General features: G+C 34.2%; 2 protein-coding genes across 4 annotated transcripts in view; one reads left to right on the top strand and one right to left on the bottom strand.

Moving 5' to 3' along the window:
* LOC145686442 (trypsin beta-like) overlaps window positions 1–18479 on the bottom strand; it is a 194683-nt gene that overhangs the window by 100217 nt on the left and 75987 nt on the right. The window lies entirely within an intron of this gene.
* LOC145686441 (uncharacterized) lies at window positions 1099–13308 on the top strand. Of its 3 annotated transcripts, none has more exons than XM_081759743.1 (5): window positions 1099–1177; window positions 6256–6482; window positions 7757–7934; window positions 9156–9252; window positions 13182–13308. In XM_081759743.1, exons 2-5 carry the CDS (start codon window positions 6264–6266, stop codon window positions 13243–13245), a joined length of 558 nt encoding a protein of 185 aa, XP_081615869.1. In that variant the 5' UTR covers window positions 1099–1177; window positions 6256–6263; the 3' UTR covers window positions 13246–13308. The 3 variants fall into 3 exon arrangements, with proteins under 3 accessions (XP_081615869.1, XP_081615870.1, XP_081615868.1); XM_081759744.1 differs by lacking the exon at window positions 1099–1177 and adding an exon at window positions 1182–1240; XM_081759742.1 differs by lacking the exon at window positions 1099–1177 and having other exon boundaries at window positions 5257–6482.

The raw sequence follows: 18479 nt of genomic DNA, 5'->3' as shown, positions 1-18479 counted from the left end.
TTTAAAAAAAACTCTTCACTACTAATTCTTGTTATCTGGACAGTTAACCACTTATACTGGACCTGTCCCTTTTATTTAAAGAACCTAGGCTTCTTTACAATTCCACAAATTTTAATAATCACTATTGTTTCCATCTACATACACCTCCACAAAATCTATTACCAATATTACAGCCACTTTATACTCAATTCATCTACATGACGTCACTTCTATCACAACCGATAATTCTACGGAAACATAATTACGCTCTTCAATTCTCTCTTTTAAAAACGAACACTTTGTCCGATAAAATTACTAACTACTTTACAAACCCTAACATCTTCCCGGGGTTTGCCAAAAAAGAAAAACAAAATAAGCTAAAACTACCATAAACTAATAACTAACCTAACCCATTACATTCCTTAACTGTGTTTACTATTTTTTTTCTTTTTCCTCTCCAAATTCAACAACTTTTGTACTAGTCCCATAATTTTATGTCTTAGAATCTGCATTTCTCTCCCTACATCTAAGCTCTGAAAACATATAGAATATTTCCTGTTTCATATTAAACTTCAATTCTTTCTCAGTTTTTTTATTTTTTTTTATTTTGAAGAAGCTTAGGTCTCTTGCTGTCTTCCTTCTTCCCGTGACCTCTTCTTAGGTTTCTAACCTTATGACTTCTGCGTCTCCTTCTATCATATTTAAACTTATCTTCTTTCTATTCTTACTCAGATAACCACATATATTTAAATCTGAACTTTTGTAACTTTCTCTGTTCTCCTTGAGGCATCTTTAACCTGGCATTGCCATCTTTTTGTGAGCGATTACTAGAACAACTTTCATCCATATACATGCCACTAGAGGGCACCCAGATAGCATGTAAGCTTAAATCAAGGGTCGCTTTCCCTTGATTTTGGCTTAGCAATGTACAGTTGATGCGACAAGCGACAATCAACGTTTATTTTAGCTTGTTTTTAACTTGAAAAGAAGCTTGAATGCGACAAGCAACAATCAACGTTTATTTTAGCTTGTTTTTAACTTGAAAAGAAGCTTGAATTTATCAACTTTCTACTAAGCCTATTTCAAGCTTGATTCAAAACGCTTGACGTTTGTCGATTGTTTAGCAAATGGAGCCATCTGTAGGATTGGTGAGTAGTCTGAGATTTGGCGCTTGATTTCTTCCAAAAGGTAAACAAAGGTAAGCTATGTGTATGAAATGTAATAGTAAGCCCTACTTTAGTTTTAGTTACAAAATAAAAAGGTGATTTTTATTTTAGACTAGTGCGCTGAGCGCTTTTAGGATAGTATTACTTTTCAAATATGGATGTAATTTTATGTTTATACCTTTTATGTTGTTTTCTTTTTTTTAAGTGTGTTCATCCGTATAATGTATACCATATTTAGCCATTGGATTCTTTAAAGTCAGTGATGGCTCTTGACAATTAGCATCAGGATAGGCGCCCGAAGGGGAGGGGGTGTGGCCCGGGCCCCCTTTGGCTTACGAAAATGTATACGTAATATAGGAAATCATGTATATTAAATACCAGGCGTAATATAGCAACCATGGAGATGGGCCCCTCCCTAGAAAATTTTCCTCGGGCACCCCTGAATATCAGTACAAAAATTAGAGCGTTAACTTCAGCAGACGGCTTTATCATATTAAAAATTTATAGGTGGAATACTTGATAACTGTTAAGGCATTGCTTTAGCAGACGGCTGTACCATATTTATATCGATTTTATGGTCATTTTTCACTAGATTTGAGATAATACTGTTACATATAGAGAATTTTGGAACTTGGGGGCCAAAATCAGGTAAAATCACCGTGTTTACAGGAGAAATGAGTTGGTGTTACGTAACCGTAATTACTAACATAACTAACCAAACCTAACCTAAATCATCAAAAACAGAAAATATAGGAAGAAAGTACGAATTCAGGTAAAATCACCATGTAAAAATTATTGAGGATATTTTATGTATTTTTCCACTTTCCTCGTTTATGTGCATGTCCTCCGTCGCTGACACACCTGCTCTCTACGGACGCATCCCCTCGCTCCGCTCGGGACTCCCAGCTACACTCCTGCCCTGACTCGGTTAGATGGCATTCGTGCTATTTTTTGTGGCCACCTAGCACAAGTTGGTTCGTGGTTTATGCACTAGCTTCTCATTTAGTGGATATTCTACAAAAAGGAACCGGGAAATGCAATGTGTGAACATTTGGTAGAACCATCTGCTAGAGTAATGCCCAAGTATCTTAACCCAGCCTAACCTAAACTAACCCAAACTAACTTAACCTACCTAAACCATAAAAAAAATACAAAATATATACCAAGAAAGTACAAAATTTAAGCAAAATATTGCCACCCCCAGTTCAAAAAATATGCCGTTACATAACACTTTACGTAGCATAGCTGAGCGAACGAAGGGGAATAGATGCCCCGCAGGGCTCGTTTTTTTCCCCTACTTTTTAAGTTACACGCGTTTGGCATTGCAACCATTGCAGACGGTCATTTTCCAAAGCTTCATATGTACTTACTGCCATCTCATTCCTTGCTTGTATTCGTCTGCCTACCGCCTTGTCAATTAGATCCACCATAACATACTTAATTTTCCATTTCGTAGGATTCTATATAACAGATACGATTTATTAAGTCTAAACACATTAAAATAATTTATTTAATTAGGTAGAGCCATCTGCTAAAGTTAACCCCATATTAATAATGAAGGTAGTTAAATGATAATGTGTTTTAAACTCAATAAATTGTATGTGCAAATGAGTATACATGGTGGTGGAGCTATTTGCCAGGGCGGAAGGCGGTTGAATACAAGCAAGGAACGAAATGACAGTATTTGTATGTTAAGTTTTGGAAAATGACAGTCTACAATGGCTGCAATGCCAATCGTGTGTAACTTAAAAGATAAGGGGAAAAAACGAGTCCTACGGGGCTTCTAATCCCCTCCGCTCGCTCAGCTGTGGTTCGTGAAGTGTTTGTAAAGTAGCGCCTCAAATCTAGTGAAAAAATCAACAAAATCGATTTAAATTTGGAGAGCCGTCCGCTGAAGTAATGAAAATTACGTTTTATCTCTACAATCGAGGAGAAAACTGCTTTGAATTAATACATTGCCTAAGCTTTCTTGTTTTAGCTTTCACCGATACACTGAAAATTTTAACTGATGTGGCTTCCCCAAGAATCGGTACGGATGATATTTAAATGCAGCAAGCAAGCCTGGACATTTCACTCATTTTAGAATGCATCATGCTTATCTTTCGTTCCTTATGTTCTTCCATATTTATTCGGAGGTTGGGGGCAAAATTGAAGAATATAAATACTTATGTCCGACTTTATTTAGTAACAATTACTTATTCTAAGGTATACTTCATCAATCTTAGATTAAGTGATATCACCCATTTCATCGCTTTACAATAAGAGCAAGGAAAGGTTCGATCGGGTATGGACTTTTGGGTTTACGGTAAAAGAACGATGAATTTCGAAAAATTACTTATTAGATATTAATAATAATTCATAATGGATTATTACGCGAAAATAAGTTGGCATATTAGTTTGAAGTTTGTTAGGTAAGAAGTCGAGGGTGTAAGTTTGAAGAAAACTAGGTTTTTCGTTGCTTACTTTTTTATCTTTTTATCCTCTAAAAACAGTAACTTCTGTCTCTTAATTGATTTTAGTGCTTTTGTTTACTTTTTTTTTTCTACCAGGTGAATGAAGTCTGGATCTAAAATCTCAGAAAAATATTTGCAATCTGAACGGATGTAATAAAGAAATAACGCTATTTTTCAGGATTGGCCAAAACCGTGTTTTTTTTTAACTTTTTTTCACTTAAACCGGAATGTTTGCTTTACACCAGTTTTTTTTTTTAAATACGTTTACCTTAGATTAAAGTGGAGTAACCGTTGCCCCCTTTTTTTTAAGAGTAAAGGTAATTTGAGGCTGATGATTCGATTGAACAGGGTCGCAACCTAGAGAAATGAACGCAACTCGCTCAAACTAGAGGTCATAGGTCAACTAGTTCTGCAAATGATTTGCCATTACATCATAAATTATTCAGCAGTCTACTCCTTCAGCATTGGTTAAGCTTGAATTTTCCTTGTCCGAGGCATGATAGTCCACAAGTTGAGTGGGGGTTGGATTCGTGAAAAATACTTTTTTAACTTGTCTCTTTAATTGTGAATTTATTTTATCAAGTTTGGAGTTCCCGCCGAACTGCCTCTAGTGCGCTGCCACACTAGCGGACGGTCAACAAAACTTTTCCACAGAAGCTGATTAAGTGTCTAAATTTATAACATTGGAAAGTAGATCGACGAAACAGAGGTTTCCATTAGGTTTGACTGTTGTTAATAATAATAATAATAATAAAAAGTTTTATTTAGAAAGATAGTATGAATGGTCCAGAACTATTAGTCACTTCCTGTATTGATTAGCAAATTAAATTAAGCCTATATTTCTGACTGACTAAATTAGATCTTCTGTACTATATAGTCTTTTAAAATTGTCCATTGATTTAATGTGTATAACTATAGAGTGATTCCATTTTGCAGTTCTTTCCGTTTTGGTTCTTAAGTGGCTCCTAAAATATTCACAAGTATGCAAGATCACTGCAACGTATTTCTATCAGTTGACCTCCGTGGATGATGAGTCTGTGGATTTATCACCTTTGTTATCAAGGGATTCTGGTTTCGAGTTCAAATGAAGAACAATATCTCTCGAGTGCAAACTGAGTAGTGGTTCGGATCTCACTTTAAGCTGTAGGTCCCGTTCTTCATAACCCCGCTGTTATGTCCTTAACCATAGAAAGACGAAGGTTGGTCAAATTTACCCGCACTTTCTTTTTCTCTTTGCCCGAACAAATGAATTTTACAACGTTCGAAATTTTTTGTATTTTCTTCTGTAATCTAAACTTAAATTTAGTTTTATTAGAAAGCACATTATTGTGGTAGTTTTTTTTTTTTTTTTTTTTTTTTTTTTTAGCGCAGGAGACTAAGTACATTTTTTTAGCAACTTAGAAATGTTAAGAGGAGTACAGTTTTACTTTGAAAGGATCATGTAAACTTATCTATTCTTTGAATGGATGACTAAATTAACATAATCTACTTTTATACATTGAGCAAACGTAATACTCTCAGGTTTAGTATAGTAACTTGTCTACACAGGCTAATGTATTTCAAGCTCCTTCATGTCTGCTAACCAAATACGGTAGTAGTCTGTACTGGGACTTGTAATATTTCCTATTAAAATAAAATTTCACAAGTCTTAAAATAATTTTACAACTCACATTTAGTAGTAGCAGTCATTAAATAACTTTAAAATACATTAGTAGGGTTAAAATTGGAATTTACAACCACGAGCAAAATTGACCCCCCTTAGTCTTTCACGTGACCAATTATAGTTTAGTCTTCCTAGGGTTAATGTTAAGATACACGGATGACTAATGATAGTGAATGATTATGAAGGAATTAGTGGCATGAGAACGGGAAAACCCTCACGAATATGATATTGTCCATCATAAACTCATGAGGCCGGAGATTGAACCAAAGATCCGTCGCACCAAAAGGCTACGTTCTACCTCTGAGCAATCAACCCTTTCCTTCCGCAGTGCTGATGAATGACGTCATACTCTAATGACCTGGTCATAATTCTGCAACATAGTGGTCTTCTACACACGTCTTCCTAATTGTTCCCCACTTTTCCCCCCAAGATTTCTGATTAAATGAACAGCGAACTCATATTTAAATAAAATCTTTGAGTTTTGTCCCACGGTTATGCGGGGCAGCCTAAAGGAGACGGTGATGATGAGAATGAATTAAATAATGGATTGAAGAAAGTGGAGGGGAACGGTAGAACCCTGAGAAAATCTACGCACACGGTGTTTGTCCACCACAAACGTACACCCATGTCCAAAATTATTGTCGCATGTCTATAAATATGTTGTTGTAGGAATAAAATTTGATAACGAATTCGCCCTGTATTTCTTATAATGTTGGTATGTGCATAATCGGCAAAGACATGTATGTGGCAAATTTCATGTCAAAAGAGCAGTAAATAAGAACAATAAAACTTTCTTGTCCATTTGTTTTACTCATTCTAATTTACGTGCTTATAATTCTTTCCCTATAAAATTTTCCACAAGAAGACAGTTATAGATATGCGACAATCATTTTGAACATGAATGTACATTTAATTGTTTCAATGGTTTGTGAAATAATATATTTTCTAGTTATATTAACACCTTCAAAACAATATTTCCTAAAATTTATTGCAGATATCAGAATGGTATTTGGCCAAATGCAATCTACTTTAGCTGACCTTAGTGAAAGAGTATCTTCCGTCGAGAAGAAGGTCGACACACTTCTAAGTAATGGTGTGAGTGTGAAAGCAGAGTCCATAAACGAAGAATCCGAACTTCTTGGCCTTCTGCCTCTGCGAACGTTCAATGATTTTCAAACATTTGAGAGAAAGCTTGAAGAACCTAACTTCGGAAAGAAATATGTAAGTATCCTATCAAAACTGTACAAGTTATGAAGCAGGTTTCAAATCTTTGTTATATCTTTTAATTTACGTCTTTTTGGAACATCTCTCTTTTGACTAAATGTTAGCATCAACTCCATTTTTGCCAATTTAGCCATTATCATGTGCATTAGCTATGGACTATAATTTTGGTCAACTTGCCATTCATACTTGCTAATATAGTCATTTAGGCGGCAATTAAATCTTTTGCAGTCATTTTTTTTTTAGAAAATATGAAAAACCTAAAAAAAAGTAGTTTATCTTGGTATTTTTCTAATTCTTTTGTTTACAACAGCACTTACATTGTCACAGTAAATTAGATATCTTTTATCAGTCTCACCTATCCGTCACGGTAAATTGGGATTCCTGGATCTGGTTTCTCCATAGTCAATTTGTTTGATTAGTTTCTAGTGTATTTTTAGTTTGGGTGGAGTTTTTCTTGTTGAGATACGTGCATGTGCATGTATATATTTTTGTGATAGATCAATAGTGTTATCAAGCCATACCCAGCATTAGAAGTTGAAAATAATTCAAGAGATTTTATTACTTCTAGTCAATGAAGGAACAAATTGTATTGTGAAACTGTTTGATTTGAGGATATAAAAAGATAAATAATATTAGAACATCTTTGTAAACTAGTAGACTTAAAGTACCAAATATTTAGTTTCTTTATTCCTAAATTCTGTTACCTATAAGTTAAGGTAAGTTGAGCCATTTTTAGCTAGTTTTTGTGCGTCATTTAGCTATTTTCTGACACTACTTGTTGGCAGCACTGATTAACCCACTGTTACTTGTTACTTTTGGAAGTGTATGTAATTTCCATATACATACACACACACAAACACACACACACACACACACATATATATATATATATATATATATATATATATATATATATATATATATATATATATATATATATAGTATTTTTTTCTAATTCAAACGGACAATGGTCCTTTTAAATAACCGCTATTCCGATATAAAGTTGAAAGTTACCAAATAAATCCCAGGCAAACAGTTTTTGTTAGTCACGTAGCCCATTTGATACGGCCTTCCGTGAAACTCAGAACCCCACGCCTTTTTTTTTTCACACTTCACATTACGGTATCTAAAAATTAATCTAGTTTCATTCATGCTTTGTTCTTTTTTTTTTTTACACTGGTAGAAAAACATAACAATACGGACCCTTATATATATTGTTTTTCTTTTTGATTTCAGCATGCATTAGATCTAAATACTTTCCTTTCTTTCAGGTAAAAGTATTACTGTCAATTGGTGGTAAGGATTTTAAAAGGTTTCGCTCACAATGCAATAAGAAGAACTTTGTGCGACAAACTCGCAATGGAATTCTCCTACTCTGGCAGGAAACCAAGGATCATGAAGCAAAAAAGCACACCTTTGGGTCCAACCAAATGTACAATAAGATCAACAGTAAGTTGATTTGAAAAGTTGACTGAAATATTTAACTTCATTTATTTATTTATGCTAGTAACCATACAAAATTCCAGTTTGCTAATTATTAAGTCTTACTTCTCTCGTACTGGACGTATGTTCTCATATTAGTATGTCCCAAGCAATCAGAAGTAATTCTTCATGAATAAAGTATGCTTTGAGTACTTTAGGATTCTTTTACTGTCAAGTAGTAAAATATGTAAATGTGTTCACCCTTACTGGGTGAATATAACATCTGTGTAGAATGTATAGGAAATTCAATAACTGATCCACACTCTATGTTGTAAACAAAGCTTTACTGGCAAAGTACATATTTAAACAAATCTTTGCTTTGAAAAGCATTCAAAAGAATTTGTAAGGTGTACGGAAAATCTAAAACCAAATAAAATTCCAAGGTAGGACTGATTCCAGGGCTAAATAAAGTCAATAGTGTCAACGAATTTAAATTGAAGTACAGTGTAGGAATCACTACTGTGAAGTATAATTTTGCACCAGACTTTTCATGTATACCTGTAAATTTGATACTGTCTACCACACGAATATAACTTTGTTGGGTTGGCAACACTGTTAGTCTGGTAGTATTACATAGTATGCCAAACTGTCTCCCCTGCCGATATTTTAAAGGTGCAAAATTTCAGAGCTCGTTGTCTAACACTGGAACGCAGATAAAACACTAGAAGAACATAGCTTTCGAAGTTACCATAATTCCAGTATAAAAAAAGAAAAGTTGCAGGCTTTCAAGACGGCGAATAGTCAAACTTTCGTCTTTCTGTCGTCTTCATCTTTCAATTTTTCGTGACAACGAAGGTAGCCAAAACCTAATGTGTTTTTTGTAGTGTTATTTAAGGTGACTTTAAACGTTGACTCAAAACCATATCACCACTAAGGGCACCGGAAGAAAGTCTTGTTACACTTGTATCGAAAAATGTAACTTTTCCATTATATAATATACCAAAAGTGTGGTGGAAGATAACTTTCTATAGTACCCTTACATAAAAATCACAAAATAGGGGCCTAGCTTAGGTGACTTGAAAAATAATATAGGAATTAGTTTCAGCTCTAGGTATCCATGTTTAGAAACCATACCATAATTCCGTAAAGCTATTTAAGAGGGAAATTTATTTCAAATGACAGTTTTCTTTTTTTTTTTAAAGAATAAAAATCGCTAGTATTTGCTTGAAATTCTATCTTTCTTTTCAGCTGCTGTTCGTAAGATGTACACCGTCGCAACAGAAGAAACGGTGAAGGAAGTATTGGGTGTTTGGCTGCAGCAGGCGGAGCCTAGACTACTGCGTAGGTAAGTATAGTTTTACCTATTTTCCTTACAATCACGAGAGAGATCGGAAAGTTCTTACCATCACTAAATAAGCTAGGGATCTGCAACTTAGTCCATGGACGCGTTCTTCTCTACATATACGTTTTGTATTCACTACATTTCTCACATCTATAGGTCACTAGATCAATATCATATGCATAGAATTCTGTGGATTTGGAGGAAAAAGAGATTTACAGCGTTTCAATGCCTCTTACTTTCCCGGACCCCAAGATATGAACATCTTATTATAATAATTGTAATCCTTCCCTTTTTCTTCCTTTTAGGATATGTATCATAAAACGCTTTTGTAATAATTTTAAATGAGAAGTTACTTCCATATTTCAAATCTTAAAAGATTTAGAGATATCGACATTTTATTAGAATAATTGTAATCCCCACCTTTTTTTTCTCCTCTCCACATCGTTTCTTTCCCTTTTTACTAGCATGTCAAAAAAGAAAAAAAAAAGGCCGAAACACGTGGCAAAGTATTTTAAATGAGAAATGGAAATACTGAACTTCAAATCTCTCACCTTAAGGGATTAAATACTTTACTATAATAATTATAATCCCCATCCATTTTTCTTTCCACCCCCCTTTCTTACCTCCGAGGCATATTTCAAAAGCGCTTAAATTATTATCTACTTATTTTAAATAATATGAAAATACCAAATTTCATGTTTCAAACCTTCATAAATTCAGAGATTTCGACATCTTATAATAATTGTAATCCTCACTCCTTTTCTTTTCTTTCTCACCTTTTTTTTTCTTTTTTTCCTTTGTACTAAAATATCAAAAACCGCTTAAATATGTCAAATTATTTGAAATGAGACATCCGAATATCAAATTTCAAGTCTGTAACCTTAAGGAATTCGGAGATATGGTCATATTTTAAAAATACGTCCAACACCTATTTTCCTCCCCTTCCTGTCGAGTTTGCAAAAATCCTTCCTTAGTGGTATCCTACGTAACAAATCCCATGTACTGTCCATATTTAACTTGTCTATCTTAAGCGATTTGGCCTGTGCAAAGATCTGTCGGTCACTCAATCACTTAGGTCTTTGTATTTTATATAGCGAGACGAGTTCATTTTTACGCACTCATGTATTAGTACACAGTGAAATGAGATGAAATGTTTACCTTGTATGTATTTATTATTTTATTATCCCTTATAATTTAGCAACTTGCCTGTTACTTTCCTCGGAGGATGGAAATTTTAACTAAAATCGAGATTCATTACTGTTTACATTTTTATTTTCTTATCTTCTGGAAGAAAGTACCTCTGTTAATTTTATTTTTTGATTACTCCTATCTGCTGAATGAAATCTTTTTTTTTTTTTAAGAATAACTTTTATTCCTTGATTAATTTTAGTGTTGGTTACTTGTTTTCTATACTGCAGGAAATTTCATTTTTTGAAAACTGCGATGTCAGAGTAATAGAGAGATAGGCACTTACTGTTATATTTGCCTTCTAAAAACATTTCCTACCTGCTGCATGAAAAACAGAAAGCAACTAACCTATTTTTTTCTTGACTAATTTTAGTGTTATTTTACATCTTTTCTATCTACTGAACGAACTCATCTCTTGAGAGAAAAACTACAATACCACCCTCTTTCTTGATTGATTAGAGTTAATTACTTCTTTTCTATACTAAATGAAACCATCTTACATTCTGGAAAACTCTGCAATGCCATTGTAATAGAGAAATATGCAATTGCAGTATCTTCCAGACGATAAGATTATTTCGTTTAGTATAGAAACAAGCAATAAAGTACTATAATTAATTAAGATACAGATGGTATTGTAGTTTTTTTTTCCTTCTCAGAAGATACGGTTTCATTCAGGAGATAGAAAAGAAGTAAAATAACATTAAAACTAATCAAGAAACAGATTTTTTTTCCTAGAAGATAAAGACTTCAGCAGTTAGAAAATTTTGTTAAAAGACAAAATAATAGTAAATGCACATTTCTCTCTTACAAAGGCATTCCCGAGTTTCCCGGAAGATAAGACTTCATTCAGTATTAAAAAGAAGTAATCAACACTAAAATTGAACAAGAAATAAAGGTTAATGTTTTATCCACAAGATAAAGACTTCATTCAGCAGTGGCAGTAATAAAAAAAAAATTAAAAAAGTAAGAGTAGTTTTTTTCCCCCCAAAGACAAAAAGATTTCAATAGGATAGAGCACGCCAAAGTATGCGTATGCGTAAACACTCAACAACAAATTAACAGGAAAATAAATAGGGAGACATAGGTCTTAAAATGCATTCAGAATTTGACTGGATTGAAGTAAATGAAGTGATTTTCCTGCCTTGTGCCATGTACACTGAGAAATGATTCTGCTTTCAAAGATGGGATATAAAGAACTAGGTCGATAGGTCGCAGGAGTATTTATTACTTCTCTATAATGAATTGTGAAACGACGCTAATGACTCCGACACGACGTTCCATGAATATGGGTCAAATAAACTTAGTGTTACATTTACGGTAATGAGTCATCCCTTCTTCATTTGATATGTATGATGAAGGCAATATGCATGTCTTCCTATCAGTGATTCTTGTGTTTTGAAAGAATGAAACGTTGCAAAGATGTATTCCTCCGCTGTAAGGCTCAGGATTAAAATCCGTTTGTTTTACTGTCACAAATAATTCCAGTGAATTGTTGTTTAACACCTCTTTACGTGTTAGTCACCAGTAACTTTTTTATTTTTTATTTTTAAAGAGAAATATTTCATTGAACCTCTAAGGTATGTTCCAAACTCGTTGCAAAATGGTACGAAGTTGTCCGTGTACACGGTGCCTACTTTAGTAAATTCTACACTTTTCCTGTGAATTGCGAACTACACTTTCCCATGCGTTCTGTTGTACGTGACGCAGGATAACGCCTTGTAGGTCATCATCTGCCATTTATGTTGCTCCGTGAAGAATACAAGGTATATAGGTTCACACACTTATGACCTATCTTTCCTGTGAATCGTGAGATCAGATTGCATTTCATACAAGGCATAAGTAAATATTTGTTCTTCCATCTCTCAGTGATTTCTTATATCAGTGATTACTTCGTTTGTTTTTCGTAACGCCGTGCTTATACAACAGTACCGAGTGAGTCAATATGACATTTTCTGGATTTATCTCAATTGATGCTCTCACAGAACAATGCACATTTTCAGCTAGGAAATTAAAAAAAAAAAACTACTGAAAATTTACTGGCACTAGAACATTGAAATAGGTAAAGTGAATAAATACCATGCAGTGGTACCAGTGATGAAACGAGTAACATACTTCGTGACTCGTGATCCCGAAGTAGTCAGATCCCTGACCCTGTATGACCCAGACAGATTCGTGCGATCCCGAGACGACTTAATAGCAGACTGGGAGAGTATGTTGTAATTGTAACAAACGCGATTCTTTCCTTTCAAGTGTTTCTTATGAGTGATCGTCAAAATTTAATCAAATAAGGCTGTAAAACGTAAAATGTAGAATATAAGGGATGCCGCTAAACCGAAAGAGTGTTTGGGTAATGTTTGTGTATAGTAGTGTTTAAAATTACTTTATTAATTTTCAGTATGGGAAGATGAATTATATTGTATTTGACATAGTCAAGACACTTTGAATAAGAAGTGTCACACTACAAATCTAACATCTGAATAGGTGAGCTCGATTAGGGAATATTAATTCACTATAAAAAATTCTACCGTAATGCTATACAGATCATATTTGTAGTGCTTCCAAGCCATGGATCACCAGATCTGAGAAACGAGTGCCAGACTCTGTTGCCTTGTGTGGCACTTACTTCAAAGAATAATGCATTTTAATGAGAGCGTATTTATAAGGTAAACAATATGAATGTTTTCTTTTAACTGTGCAATCAATTACATGTTTTTCAGTACGTATTTATGATCGTTATTTTGCAGAGAACGAAGAAATTCAAAACCTGTAGTGGAAGGTCACACCGTTGAAGTTGAGGAACCCAATTAAGGAAATAAGTTAGAAATAATACAAAATATGTAAATAAGTTCAATAAATAACATTGTAATACAAGCTGATTGTTTTCATGGAACCTTATATCAGTTATTGCGTAGAATGTAGGGATAATTTATTTCAATTATGTAGCAGCAGGATGCGAAATCATAACAGTTATGATCGGGGAGAGATAGGAGTAAATAAATAAGTTAAAAAAAAAAAAATTGCACTGGAAAGTTTTGAAATGAAGATTTCATATATTGAACATCCAAAATTATTGATATATGTAAGGTTAGGGATAATGCTTATCCACTAGGTTGTCCACTAACTGCACAGATTTACTGTATATAGTTTGTATACTTCTGACAGTGTCGATGTCACCTTATCTCTCCAGTAAATTATTGAGGATGAATTTTCTTCCAAAATTTTGAAGTATGGGAATGGCCATCCTCAGTATTTCGCACCCTGTGTAGCAGTGGTTCTAGGATTTAATTTATATTTCTTTCTTTCCTGAAATCTGATAATTTAAAAGTTTGCTTAGCCCTTGACGTTTGTCTAGTGGTGTACGTCTTTGGTGCGCCTAGGGTCGTGGTCGATTCCCAGTGGAAGACCTTACAAACACTGAACGCATTACTGTTCGGATTCTACAGGTCAGTGTCTCATGTAAAACTTCGTGCTGAAACGGGACGCTCAGCTTCAACATCAAACTGTGGTTAATGGTAAACTAATTGGATGCTGATCTGCCAGGTCGCATAGTATATTCACCAAGGAATTCAGGAAAAGTGTTGCTTTCTATGTTGAGATAAGATACTAATCTCAATAGACTGGAGTATGGGGTATATATTCAACACCAATGTTGTGTGAGACATGGATTTATAATTTAACATGATATTTCAATAATGTTACTCAACAGAAATAAACCTGAACCTCGTGCTGCAAAGACGCATAATGGACAAAGGAAAGAAGCATAATACAGATTGTGAAAGTATACATTATTTTGCTTTCATTTTGACCGAACACAACTATTCTTTTTCAGAACATTGCTTATGTAGGTTTAACAGTTCTTTCGTCGTCACCTTTACGTTTATTTTTGCAGGATTATTGTCTATATGAGGTTGATTTCATTTTGTATAAGGTTTGATGTGAGCCCCAGTAGTGTCAACCTTGATACAGATTTGTTTCTGCACGTGAGAAAATGATTCATCTGGTTGGCGTCATGTATAATGTTTGATGTGAAGGTTAGTATAATGTTCAGTGTGTAAGTTACATAAATGATGGTGTGTGTTCTTTTGCCATCTGAGGGTGTTTGGATATTGCCACCACTTTATTGACATTCTTTTAAAAACATTGCAGAAACCATAGCTTACTACTATGTTTACTATTAATAGTAAGTATGGTATGGTTTCCCCTATATATATTTAAAATAATGCCAGACATTATACTAACCTTCACATCAAACATTATACATGTCGCCAAGCAGATGAATGATTTTCTCACGTGCAGAAATATATTTGTATCAAGCTTTACTGAGAAGCTTGCAATAAACGAGACATATTAAGCATGTGCTAAACTTGAAGTGGACAGCTTGAAATAAGCTTGAGGTGACAATCCTGTAGCAAGCATTATGTACCAAGTTTGAGATAAACTTGAGGTAACAAGCCTGTAGCAAGCATTATGTATCAAGTTTGAGATAAACTTGAGGTAACAAGCCTGTAGCAAGCATTATGTACCAAGTTTGAGATAAACTTGAGGTAACAAGCCTGTAGCAAGCATTATGTACCAAGTTTGAAATAAACTTGAGGTAACAAGCGTGTAGCAAGCATTATGTACCAAGTTTGAGATAAACTTGAGGTAACAAGCCTGTAGCAAGCATTATGTATCAAGTTTGAAATAGACTTGAGGTAACAAGCCTGGAGCAAGCATTACGTATCAAGTTTGAAATAAACTTGAGGTAACAAGCCTGTAGCATGCTTTATGTAACAAGTTTGCAATAAGCTTGAGCTGACAAGCTTGAAACAATCTTACAGTATAAGCCTACAATATGCTTGTCGCCTGTCAACTTCGTCGCTTGAATCAGCCTTGATATACGCTTACAGACTTGTCGTAACAAGCTTGGGACAAGCTTATATCCTTGTCACGACAAGCTTATATCATGCTTGTGGCAAGCTGTTTCTGCTATCTGGGCACTGATTTCGATTCGCCTACTAACATTTTTAAATGCACTAAATCGTCTTCTGCCTCATGCACGATTCCTTGTAAATTATCCGCCTCAGTTTTCTGATGCAAAGTGTTAATAGTGAAAGTTTGGTACAGATCACTAACATTCTCCTGGTCTAACAATGCTACATCTGCACCGAACTTTGTAACTTTGTCATTGCTATTTTCGCAGATTCTCATCTGTGGTTGTCCCATCCTATTTTCAACAGACTGTAATACACCCGCACGAGCAAAATGATGGAGTCTTGTACATCGGAAGCATTGCAGTAAGCTGGATGTTCTCCTCTTATATGTGTTCTTCGACACTTATTGCATTTAACATAATCTCCTTTCTTTAGTTCGGTCGAGTCTGACGACGACGAATACTTATATCGTTGAGTCATGCTCCTAGGTGAACACTGAGCACTCGACGTACTGTCAGAATGATTTATGTCACTTCTCTTCCCTCTTCTTTGGCTTTCGTCAAGTTTACGAATCTGCTGCTGCTGCTGCAAAACTGAACCACTAAAAGGTGCCACCTGTTCTTCGGTATTTTCTACTGCAGTTGCTATATCTACAGCTTGCTGAAATGATAGTGATTTTGCTGCCAACAACTGTCTTCTCACTACATTGTTCTTTAATCCAAAAACGAATTGGTCCCTCAATGAATGTTCCAAACAGGATTCAAAATTACAGTAACTTGCTTGATTCCGTCACAAACCAACACAAACTGAGCTATTGACTGGAATTATAATTGCTTAAGATTGTGAAACTTTTATCTTTTAGCAATTTCATGCCTCTTTGTCATAATGTTCTAATCAATCGCTTTAACTTGTTGAACGACTTTTCTGCCGGCATGTTTGGTGAGCACAAACTTCATAACTCCTCATATGTTAGTAATCCCATTACCAACAAAAATGCACTTTCCTCTCCTCGGGTAATGCAGATGATAGGGATACTTGCTCGAATCTTTCTATATATACCTGAACACGACCTGCTACAACATCAAAAGGTTCAAAATTCGAAAAAGATGCCATAGTGTACGTGAAAACGTAGATTACTTTGTCGACTGCGCCAATCTATTAGGGATATTTAAAAAAAAAACTCTTCACTACTAATTCTTATCTGGATAGTTAACCACTTATACTAGATCTATCCATTTTATTTAAAGAAACTAGTCTTCCTTCCAATCCCACAAACTTTAATAATAACTATTGTTTCCATCTACATACACTTTCACAAAAGCTATTACCAATACCACAGCCACTTTATACTCAATTCATCAACGTGACATCACTTCCATCACAACCTATAATACTACGTAAACATAATTACGCTCTTCAATTGTCTCTTTTAAAAACTTACACTTTGTCCGATAAAATTACTAACTGCTTTACAAACCCTAACTACCTAATATCTCAATTTTGCCGAAAATGGCGGTTACCATTGTCTCCCCCGAGCTGCTCAATTATAATTTTTATTAATATACGTCAATAACTCCGCGTAGGTAATATTATTTGTAGAGATTTGAGCGACAGTGGGAAATATAAGCAAGGATATAAGTATATAGTGAGACATATTTTGGTGAAGATAAATATTCCTTACGAAATAATATGAGAAAGAGCTATGTGTAAGAGGTATGAAAAAGCACTTGACAGGAAAGAAATCACACCTAAAGTGCAGCAGTTCTGAAAATCCTAGAAGAATGTTAAGAACATATACATCCTAAGTTGCAAAGTCTTAAAAATCATCTTGATGCACAAATCTTAAACAGCAGAAGACCTACATCCTAGGGCTTGTTTTCCACTAAAGGAATTATTAAACTCCAATATAATTAAATATTTTTGTACTGCGAAGTAATTTTTAATGTCTTAGGAAAGGAATAAATAAGACATTAAAATGTTGAAGATGTATAAAGAAAAGAAAATTGTTGAATGGGGTAGAAAACAATAATAAAATATTATAAAGTGTGGGAGGAGACCAGAAAGATATTCACTTAATTCAGTACATCTTTATTTAATATTTAGTGAAGATACAATGAAACTAATGGTTAGAGGAATCTGTATCAAGAAATATATATATATATTAATCTCAGCAATTTTACAGTTTCATAAACTTATTATAGTGCCTGAAGTTATCATATTACACATAATATACATGCAATCAACTTAAATTTCTGTTAAGGTTTTACTGTACACAAATGAACCAACCCGTTATTTCATTAGCAAGGTGTAGTGTAAAATTATATTCGAATTCAACTGAAGAATAGTTTTGAAGAAATAAAATTTTGAAAATTTTGTTCAGGTTAGGACAAGAGAGAGTAAAAAAGAGGACATACTAACAGCGCTGAAAAATGAAATAGAGCAAAGTGTGCATAAAAAAGATTATGACAGCAAGAGACTGTGGCGCAAGTCTCAATAAAGCAAGCTATCTGCAAACTTCCAATCTTCATGGAGATTACTAATTCCTACAAGGTGATTTAAAGACTTTCATTTAATAAAGACAGGATCTTACTCAAAGTCTATAAGTACCTAGGTAATTAGAGAACTGTGTCGTCATATTTCTATTTATTTTCTTTGTTTCACATAGCAACCTGATCAATTGTTGGTCTATTGAGGCTGAGAAAACATTCATCATCTCCAATTAACTTCACTAGAATAAGATATTTAACATTCTACAAGAATATTTGCTAATGTAGTTAAAGAATCTTAATTTAGAGTAATTAAATTTCACAGCAATTACCGAAATAAGTTTTGCCCCTTTTAATTTATAGATATTGTAGTGAATGCTTCTATTAGGATTCTTCTCTCTTCTAATAGGCAGATTACACTGTAAAGCAGTATGGTTAGATAGGATCTGTTGAGTTAACTAGTTCTTGTGGATTAAAACTCCTACGCCTATTTGATAGTTTTCAACATTTCAATTGGTTTCGATTTCTGCTTCTTACCAAGAGTTCACATTTTACCAATCAATTATATTTTATTTGTGTATATCTAGGAGTCCATCAAAATATATTTTTCTCTGTGTAGAGTATCCCCGGGATCTCCTAGAAC

The sequence above is a fragment of the Thermobia domestica genome, chromosome 5 (assembly GCF_964235325.1).
Source record: "Thermobia domestica chromosome 5, izTheDome1.hap1.1, whole genome shotgun sequence".
Lineage (NCBI taxonomy): Eukaryota > Metazoa > Arthropoda > Insecta > Zygentoma > Lepismatidae > Thermobia > Thermobia domestica.
Note: the sequence above shows the minus strand (reverse complement) of the source record. Positions and strands in the feature narration are given on the sequence as shown.

Excerpts from the sequence above, each read along its gene's own strand:
- LOC145686441 (XM_081759742.1), top strand. The coding sequence starts at position 6,159 with ATGAATGTACATTTAATTGTTTCAATGGTTTGTGAAATAATATATTTT. Across the intron at positions 7,935-9,155 it reads AATGTACAATAAGATCAACA|CTGCTGTTCGTAAGATGTAC; the intron begins GTAAGTTGATTT and ends CTTTCTTTTCAG. Across the intron at positions 9,253-13,181 it reads GAGCCTAGACTACTGCGTAG|AGAACGAAGAAATTCAAAAC; the intron begins GTAAGTATAGTT and ends GTTATTTTGCAG.